The sequence below is a fragment of the Rhinolophus sinicus genome, linkage group LG05 (genome assembly GCF_036562045.2).
Source record: "Rhinolophus sinicus isolate RSC01 linkage group LG05, ASM3656204v1, whole genome shotgun sequence".
Lineage (NCBI taxonomy): Eukaryota > Metazoa > Chordata > Mammalia > Chiroptera > Rhinolophidae > Rhinolophus > Rhinolophus sinicus.
Genome location: NC_133755.1, coordinates 30181303 through 30191546, shown reverse-complemented (window position 1 = coordinate 30191546; position 10244 = coordinate 30181303). Strand labels below are relative to the sequence as shown.

General features: G+C 37.9%; 2 protein-coding genes across 5 annotated transcripts in view; one reads left to right on the top strand and one right to left on the bottom strand.

Annotated features, from left to right (window-relative positions):
• PREPL (prolyl endopeptidase like) overlaps positions 1-3159 on the top strand; it is a 34895-nt gene extending 31736 nt beyond the window's left edge. For all 4 annotated transcript variants that reach the window (XM_074331937.1, XM_019748615.2, XM_019748616.2 and 1 more), the window contains 2 exons: positions 29-102; positions 462-3159. In XM_074331937.1, the coding sequence (XP_074188038.1) occupies positions 29-102; positions 462-551 (164 nt within the window). In that variant the 3' untranslated portion in view covers positions 552-3159. The remainder of the gene's footprint in view (positions 1-28; positions 103-461) is intronic.
• SLC3A1 (solute carrier family 3 member 1) overlaps positions 1074-10244 on the bottom strand; it is a 27450-nt gene continuing 18279 nt past the window's right edge. The window contains exons 7-10 of the mRNA XM_019748618.2: positions 8667-8862; positions 5875-6042; positions 4739-4855; positions 1074-1710 (exon numbers count right to left, since the gene is read on the bottom strand). Coding sequence (XP_019604177.2) covers positions 1270-1710; positions 4739-4855; positions 5875-6042; positions 8667-8862 — 922 coding nt within the window. The 3' untranslated portion in view covers positions 1074-1269. The remainder of the gene's footprint in view (positions 1711-4738; positions 4856-5874; positions 6043-8666; positions 8863-10244) is intronic.

The following is a 10244-nucleotide window of genomic DNA, read 5'->3' as shown; positions in this document are numbered from 1 at the left end:
TAATTGTTTCATATGTTAACTCTTTCAGGTTATCAGGCCCCCAATATTATTTTAGATATTCAGCCTGGAGGCAATCATGTGATTGAGGATTCTCACAAAAAGGTATGTTATCAAGCCCGTCTCGGTGGGCAGATTTCCACGTAGAGATGTACTCAACATTTCAGTGGTCGTGGTGGGTTTATGACAGCTGCTTCAGTCGTCAGGTCTGCGGCTGGGACGCAGGAGCGGGGCAAAGAACACTGAGTCAGTTAAGAAGCTAAGGCTCTCTCTAGTACCTGCGAGCTCTGGTAAAGAACGTAATTGAACCTTAATTGTTGGGAGCCTGCTGCCTCTGTCCCAGATAAAAGTACCCGTGCCGTAGACTGCTGACTTCGGGGTGAGGTGAAGACGGGTAGACAAAGACTTGAACAGCGCGGTTTTACCACAAAGGCCTTCTAATTTTTTCAATGTGTTTCTTTTAGATTACAGCCCAAATTAAATTCCTGTATGAGGAACTTGGACTTGACAGCACCAGTGTGTTCGAGAATCTTAAGAAATATCTAAAATTCTGAAATGCTGCATTCAATGGGAGTTGGAAACACACTAAAACATTTCAGTCTTATTTCCACTTGGATTAGCAAAAGTGAGATTTTTTTTTAAGTTAGTAAATAATTTTTAAAAATCTGCTTCTCCCAAGTTTAGTGTACATCTCACTTACACTGTGTCTCCTTGACGTACATGTCCCTTAACCTGGGAAAGTAGTTTTCTAACCATGCTCCTTAGAAGTACATGGAGTAGGGGGCGAAGGAAGGATTGGTGACAGAACTGTTCCCCTCTCCCCAGCAGAACAGCTTTGTTTTTGTCTGTTTTACTGTGATTTTCTTGGAACGGTTTACAAGTCAAGGTCCTGCCTCCCTCAGTGAACATTTTTAGACACTTGGATCGTAAGTCATCCTCTAGCTTCTGTACCTGCGTTTTGAAGAACATTCTTCATAGTAAAATTCATCAGATCTTTCTAATAATCTGGAGTCTTAACGGGTTCTGGACATCTCTATTGATGCTTTCTCAGTAAAGTCACAAGTTCCTGCAAGCAATGATTTTGTTTTAAACATTTTATTCTTTAAAAACATGTGAGAACCGTTCCTAAAGCATTTCCACTCAAGGTACAGAAATAGCGAGGAATTAATGACTGTTCCTAAAGAGTCCCCAGCAGTGTGCTGTACGTGACGTTGCTGCAAATGCTTGGAGTAGAACAGAAGGCCCGTGTCCTCATCTCTTCCATAGGGGTGTCTAACACAAGCTGTGCAGTACGTTTAATATGCTGGAGTAGCATGCCCGGCTGGAAACAAAGCACCTGCCTCTGAACTCGGTTTGGTGGTGAAGGAGCTCCTTCGTGTCATATTCAAGGAGGAGCCCTTCACCTGCGTCCAGATTAATGGCGTGTGTATTAACCTCGCTTCCTTTGTTGGCAGAATTGGTACTTAACCTTATCCTCGCTCTGCTGGGAATATTTGAAATCATTTCCTTTACATTTAGCTGTGATGAGGCTCCAAAATTCAGAACCACAAGAAGGATTCTGTCTATGCCATCCAGCTCTCTCGTGTACACGACAGAGTGGTTGTCAGCCCTCAGATAGCAAAACCAGCCCCTGCTGAGGAGCAGCTCGTTGACACGAAGCAAACTTAATTCTTGGTATAACTTTAATGCTGATGTGGACTGAGTCTCTTGGACCTATTAAAAAAAAAAAAGGTATTAACATGAATGTTTGATTCTAAGAGTTTTTTAAAAATATTTTTAGTGTCAATTGAGAAATTTCCCCAAAACACTTGCTTCAATTTTGCCCCTTAAAATAACTACCAAATTGTAAGCATTAATAAGTAGAGAAAAGTAGTTTAACTGCTGATGGAAATGACGGATACGGGGTTTCACCCTGTCCGGGAGTCCCTGCAGCATGCGCCTTGCCGGCGGCGTCTTGGCCAGAGCTCATGCAGACACCAAATTGGACTCCACTTTAGGAATCCCAGAACAAACGTCCATGTCTTAAGTCAATGGATATTTAACTTGCCTAAATAAAGTCCCTTTATACTATATTGTAACTGGCAGAAAAGCAGCCACCGTGGCCACAGACTCAGAGCTTCAGGGGAATTGGGGCTTCAGTGTTCCCTTTTGTAGAATAATGTGTAGACACGTATTGCTTGCACAGGTAGTAACAAAAAGGATGCAAAGCAAAATGCTGCCTAAAGAGAAAGTTAATACTTTTTTTAAACAGTAGAAGTAATATATGTCCTTTAACGAACACTTAGGTTTATTTTACAACTACGTAAACAACATACATAATTTAATGTTGTATTTCTCCTGCTTTTTTTTTCTGTCTAACATTTCAGGCATCTTCTCCTGTTATATAACCTCCATCAATGTCATTTTAATGGCAGTAATGTTCTAGTAAATGGTTGGTTATACCATACTTAACCATACCCTTTTATTTCAACATTCAAGTTTCTAATACTTTCTTATATTCTTAGTTCCCCCCATATTTGGATTATTAATGTAGGATATAAATATCCAAAAGACAATTACTATGTCTAAGAATATGAACACTTGATACATAATGCCAAATTATTCTTCATAAGAGCTGTTGCCAAATGAGTGATAATGTTCCTTTCATTGTATTATTGCCAGCTGTGTTGATTGTGGTGGTTTTGATAGCTGTTGTCTGGGAGCGGGACCTAATGTGTAGTCTTTAATGAATATCTAATGGATGTTTGAAAAAATGTTTATTCTCTGTTTACAAGGTACAAAAGTATTTATGGTACATCTATGTGGATATGACTTGTCAAATTAATATTAACATTTTCTGTAGCCTTAGATAATGCATGCAAAAGCACAGTTCAGTGCCACTCACATAAGAAGTGCCCAATAAATGTTAACAATTATTTTTGTCTACTTGATTTACCACTTTCTAAAAGTATGTTGAAGTGTCTCTGTAATTGTGGATTTGTTAATTTCTCTTTGCATTTCTCAAATACTTGTTTTCATGTATTTTGAAGTTATTGTTAGGTGTATAGATTCATTATTTGTAGTGGAATATTCTTTTATCAATTTTTAAAAATTGGCCTTTGTCTCATAATGCTTTTCATATTGAATTCTATTTTGTTGGCTATTAAATATTTCCACACCTGCGTTTTGTAACTTTACTTTTTTTAATATGAAATGCATGTACACAGTATAAAATTCAATTATAAGAAGAATATATAAAATAAAAAGGTTTCCTTCAACACTGTCCCCTAGCTTCTCAGTTCCTCTTTCAGAGGTAGACACTACCACTGTTTATGTAGTTTTCACTGTTAATGTATCATATGAAATGATACATTCTGTGCCTATGTAAACATATAAACATATTTTTATTTCTGTGCACAAATGGTGGCATGTTACCATTCTGTACCATATGTTATTTAGTACATGTTAGAGATGGTCTCATATCAATGCACATAAATCTCATTCTTTTTAAAAGCTGTATAAAGTCCATTGTATAAAATCCACAATTGATTCAACTGGTTTTCTATTGATGAAACATTTAAATCATTTCCAGAGTCTTCTATTAAAAACAGCAGAGATTCTTGAGTATTTATTATATTCCACATGTGCAAGTGTTCCTAAATAAACATGTAGGAATGAAATTACTTGGTCAAGACATATATGCATTTTTTTGTTTTGATAGCTATAGCCAGGAGGCAAGTTTGCTTTTTGTTAGTATTTGCCTTCGATATCTGTATTTTAATTCTGTCTTTTTGTTTAGCTATGTCTCTTATATAGGATTTTGTCTTATCTGAGAATTTTTATCTTTTAGTTGGTAAATTTAACCCATTTATATTTGAGATTACCATTTTAGACATAATCCTACAGCTTTATCTTTTATTTATAGTTGTACTTTTTTTTATTGTCTTCCTTTTTAACTTTTTATTGGATCAATTGGTTTTCTTCATGTAATTTATTTTTCCTGTATTGTTCATTGAAAATTTTACAGTTACATCTGTCTTCTAATGGTTACTCTTAAAATTGTAATGGCCATTTTAAAATACATTTTAATGTTCTATGTTCTGTATTTGCTGTTCGATAAGGTGGCCACTAGCCACTGAGCTTGTATTGAATGTTAAGGTTTTTTCATTGTGGAATGCTAATGAGTACAAGTATTAGCATTCTTGTACTTGAATTGTTGCTAGTGTGACACAGGCACTACATTTTTAATTATTTAATAGTCACAGTATTTAGTAGGAAATTTTTTCATTGAACTTGGCAAGCTTGATAACCATAAGAACAGAAAATAGTATAGGCAAAAATCAAAGGGCGTACTTTTCTACAACATCTACTTTTAGGAATTATTCATGACTTCAGTTTCTCCAGGTAAACAGTCCACATTATCCTAGGTTGATTGACTGATCTTCTTTCCTTTTGAAGGGAGGGAAGGAGGAAGGACAGCTGCTGTGCTTGCTGAAAAACCTCCATACAATTTCCTTAATAGCTCAAAGCTCTTAGTCATCCCAATGAAGAGTTGTACTTCAGATGGTACACTTCTGTACCAGTTCGTATTTTCACAGAAACATGATTTGCAAACTCCTTAAAAATGAAAACTGCAGGGGAAGTCTATGCAACGAATTTAAAGAGCATCAGTTCAAGTTTTAGACTTACTGTGAATACGTTACCAGCACAAAAACTCATTTCCCGTTTCTTGAATCAGCATAAAATTGTCATTGATACTTACATCAACATTCACAGTGTGGTAATCTGCGCTGGTGGGTAACCACGTCTGACTGCCTTCAGAAAAACCAGCATTTGAGCTATTGTCCCACTGCATTGGTGACTTTGAGAGAAGGGTATCCTATGTCAAAAGACCATAAAGAGAAAACATTAGTCTGTTTATTAAATGTTATTTGGCTTTGATTTACTTCATAATTATTTAATTCCCTATATTTCTTAGCTAGCACTTGTACTCATTAGCATCTCATAATGAAAAGACCTTCTTAACATTCAATACATCAACTAATTTCACAATATAATTAAAAATAGTTAACATCCTGAGTCTGAACAGACTATACTAACTGAACTTTGATACGTGCTTGGAAACTTGGTTGCTTTTCCCTAAAAATGAGTAATGCAGGATTTCAAAATGTGCCATGACCAACTCATAACTCATTCTACTGTGATATGATGATGGTGAATTCACATATGCAGCCATGAACAACTGAGCCTAACTTTTCTATCCTCTTTTACCCAGCCTGATATTGACTGCACCTGAGTGCATATCCACAGATTTAGAAGCTGAAATAGAAAAAGTTTCACTTTGACTAAATATTAGGGAAATTGCATCTCATAGAATTGAAAGCTAACCATACAAATTACAAGTTCAAGATCTTTCATCTACCCAGCAACACAATTATTAGATCTGTAGCCTCAACAAAAACAAAATAGAAAGCACTCGAGTCTGAAGCTGTGCATTACATTTGTCAACAAAAGAAGAACCTTTGTACTATGGTCAAGTGAGACCTAGCAATACACACAAGCACTGTAATAAATGTTCCTAACTCCATGTCTCAGGTAGAGGGCAATAAATAATATTCCAAACTCAAAACACTGGTTTTCAAATGTTACTGTGCCTAAGAATCAGCGGGAAAACATCTCTAAAATACAGATGACGGTTCTACACAAGAAATTCAGTTGTGTGTCTCAGGAAGCAGCATTTTCAACAAACTCCCCAGACAAGAAAGCTGAGAATTCTCACTGTCTAGCAGTAAGAAAGACAAGCAAAGTAATGATTTTCAGCCATAATGTAAAAATAGGAAATTCTTTGATTTAGCAAAAAAGTATGGTAAGGTGTGTAGGTAAATTATACTAACTTACAACATTATAGCTTTCGTTGAGATTTGTGGCTAAAATATTTCCCATTCCTATTTCTTCCCCATAGTAAGTTATGGGAGTTCCAGGAAGTGTGAAAAGAAGCATGTTCATGATGTTGACATATTCTTTCCCCAAACGAGAAGTCAGCCGGGCACGGTCTGGTCCACCGATCTGAAAGGCAGATATTTTTAAGAACACAGCTGTACACACAGTTTTCCAGAAGATTTACTCTATTTTACAGAACGTTCACTAGGCAGTAAAACAAGATTACCATGGGTACCAGCAAGTCTGGATTTGAGTCCCAACCCTGCTACGGTACTTACTGTGTGACTGACCGATTTATTGTCTTGGCCATTATGGTCAACAAAACAAATGTACTTCATGATGACATTGCAAGTAAGGTAAAATTTATGAGGGTGCATATTAATATCTTGACACATTTGGATAAGAGAATATTGACAGGAAAGGAAACAAAAACGTGTCCCTGTTAGCAGGACAAGGACAGACCAGGTGGAAGTGACGGGTGGAAGAAAGACTTCTGCTGTGTGTGTGACTTTTGAACTATTCAAAACAAATTTTAAATTAAAAGATAAATCAACTTTTATAAAGAAATTTACATATTCCATGAGGACATTTTGTCAAGTTTCTGTTAAAAGTTCTAATTACATAACATCTAGTCCTTATTTAAAAGTTTATTTGAATCACCGAACAACGTTCTCCATATACTCAACTCAGGCTCACGAGCATGTGCTGAGTGGCCCTGGCTGCTTAAAAAGTACTTTCACACCTATATTATGTTGTACTCCCCCTTCACTACAGTGCTGTTGGGTATGAAACAAACTGAGAAACCGTCATTTATTCAAGTTGGGGTATGAGGCACAACCAGCCTTTGAACTTGAATCTGAGAATAGGAACTTGACTGCTGCAGTTCAGGAAAATGGAGGCTGCTATTTTTTTCCCTTTAGATGTACTAAAACTATCTTTGCAATTATCTTTTATAAAGCGTTTTTCTATTTTTAATGCCAGAAAAATTAGGTCAAATTTTTTATTTCATTAAGAGCACCTGATAAGAAACCCTATGAATTTCAAGCCTTTTGGACCTAGAGCACATTTTTCAGAACTGAAGAAATATTTCGAGGTCTTTCACATGTATGGACAGAGATCATCAGGGCCTCTCATAGGCTGAGAGGTCCCAGTCGCCTGTGATACCCAAGAATTTCAGTATATGAAAAAAAACAAAAAAAGTGCTAAAAGTATGTTACAAAATTTGTGATACGGGGGCACTTCTGGAATGATGGAGTAAGACCCTCCAAAAATCTCTACCATAAAAGAATGCCGGCAAAAACTAAAAATCCACTTTTTCAGAATTCTGGAAATTGAAGTCTTGGCAACAATCAAAGGACGATTTATTCAAGAAAAACAGCTGGATCTCAGAACAGCAAGCTTTGTGTTCTTTTGACTTACCCTTATTTCCTGCCCTCAGATCTGTGACAACCTTGAAAACCAACAGCCTTGCAACTACAGTAGGTGTGAAAACCAGCAGCCTAGCAGCCACAGCCGCCCGGCAGAATTGGTTTTGCATTCAACAGAAGCTTCATCTCTAGAGAACTGTGACCTCGCCAGCAGCTTTTGGTTGGTTTTTTTTTCCCTTTATCTGGTCTGACTGTGCAAACAGCCCTACTCCCAGCACATTTGCCAAAAACAACTAGCAGCAGTTGTTTAATGTTACACCTGCCTGAGTTGGTGGTACCTACCAACTGGGCCTAAACAGAGATTGACCAAAAAACTTAAAGGCTAGGGAATGAGATGTCCATAAGGGGCTCTGACATATTCCTGGAATCTAGAAGGCTACTCCCACGTACAGGGCTGTGTAGATGCCCAGGGAAGAGCTGAGAAGGCTAATCTCTCACCTCTGGCTGATCTTGAGTCTCTATGCAAACAGAAAGTGAAGACCAAGAGTTAGTTATAAACTGCCTGCCCGAGTGTTGACATCATCCCCCAACAGGCACACAGCCCCTCACAAAGACTGGGAGACTTAGTTTCAAGGCATTTAAGGAATCTTTTTCCAAACATTAGGTGACTGATAAGCTGGCCAAGCAGGGACATTATTGGCCACACAACAAAGACACAGAGTTTGGAGATAGAGCCAAGAAAGTCACTAAGGAAACAAACAGCAGCAACAAACACTGGGGAGGGGAGACTGATTTCCAGAATTTACACATTACATTTTTTTAAATACCCAGTTTAAAAACAACAAAAAGAACACAAGATCTGCAAAGAAACAGGAAAAAAATGGCCCATACATTATGGGGAATAAGCATTCAATAGGAAATATGGCCAAGGAAACTTACTGGACAAAGACTTTAAATCAACTATTATATTCAAAGACCTAAACTATAAAGAATTTAAAAGAAAGTATGAGAACAATGTCTCAGCAAATAGATAACTATCAATAAAGAGAAATTATGAAAAAGAACTAAATAGAAATTTCAGGTAAAAAGTCCAATAACAAATGAAAAATTCACTAGAGGGGCTTGACAGATTTGAAATGGCAGAGGAATCAGCAAACCTGAACGCAAATCAATTTCAATGATCTAGTCTGAGAACCAGAAGGAAAAGAATGAAGAAAAATGACAAGAACCTGGTCAGAAGCTGGGACAGGCGTGGCTCATTCAACAATCACTGACTAAGGGAAAGGTGAAGGTCACTAAGAGACAACACACCCCGTGTTTTAGATGTGACTGTCCAACAAGGTCACCAGCCCCAGCTCAGCTGATCTGGGCGTGAGGACTTACCATCCAATTCGGCCATTTTCCTTCTGGCATGTGTTCCATCCAGGAAGTGATAGCCTGGAACACACCATTCCCAGAAGGTGTGTCAAGCCTAGCGAGGAAATCGTTGAAGGGGAAATCTGCTTCTTGGATAAAAGGCAACCCGTAGTACATCATGGTTCTGTCGATCGTATCCCCATAGGCTTCAGTCCCCATGAACCTGGAAGAGTTGGCAGGGTGCAGTGTCGTCAGGGCCTGGCAGGAGACTAGGAAAGTGCTTGTATCTGATTAACGGGGTGGGGGCAGCGGTGTGAATGCACACACTACTAACCATCTTGGGCTGGGGCCACTCACTGGGAAGTGGAGTCAAGCCAGATGACCGAGAAATGACATGCCGGGTCACCTGGTTGGTTTCTCATTCTAATAAACCCAAAGACGAGCCTAATACTAGACCGTGTCTAAGTTAAACACATTTAGATCTCAGTCAATATTGTTCTTTCCTAATCCGATAAAAACTCAGTGACTTCAGGAAGACTTCTGTATAAGTTCACATCACTCCACGTAGAACTTACATTGTATGTCTGCTATAAGATAAGGGGGGGTCCTCTTTTTTGTCTGTCATCTTTCACTCAGCACTCTTTATGAGAGTCATCTTTGCCACTTTATAAATTAGAAAGTTCTTTATTGTTGCTGAATAAGTACAATTCAATCATATGAATAAATAATCAGTATGGATACAACAAAAGGGGTCGGGAGCGGGGGTTCCCAAAAAATTTCCCCTTGTATTTGAATCGCAGTGAAATCTCACTTTCTTATTGGGGTGCACTCTCAGGTACACATGCCCCTGAAATGCCCTGCATCAGTGCTGGCTCCAGCTGTCTGAGACATCACATTAATGGTCAAGTGCATAGTATCTGGAGCCCAAGTGTTTCACTTCCTGTCCCTTCTCTGCCATTACTACATGTGTCACCATTACCTGCATGCTCAGAATCTCAGTTTCCTCATCTGTAAAATGGGGATAGTAATCAGAGGACCTACTTTAAGGAGGAGAAATTTCTTTAACTCCTTTTCTTTTGAGTCTATTGGATGATTATATAAACATAGTAAGAGTTATGTTTATTTATTATGTGCTAGGCACTGTTGTAAGTGCTTCATATACATTATTTCATGTACTCACAACAGCCTTATAAGGGCGTCACTATCACCTTATAATTGATGACAAAACGGAGACTTATGGTAACTAACCAGTCCAAGGTCGCACAGCCATTACACAGGACTCCATCTCAGGCCCATCTCATTCCAAAGCTGTGTTCCTAACCATTGTGATCTAAGTTTAGTTGAAACATGGATTCATACTGTAGAAGGATACTAATAGGTCAAATAATAATGATAAAAATAACTAAAGGCTAACATTTAGCTAATAGATTATCTTTTAATTTTCATAAAATTCCAGTGAAGTGCTGTGGTTAGCATCATTTTACAACAGCGGAAACTGAAAATCAGCAAAGGTCAGCAACATGAGAAAACATACCAGGCACTGGTCTAACCGAGTTATAACACATTATAATTAGGCAGGTTTGTTAAATTATAACTTAAATCACT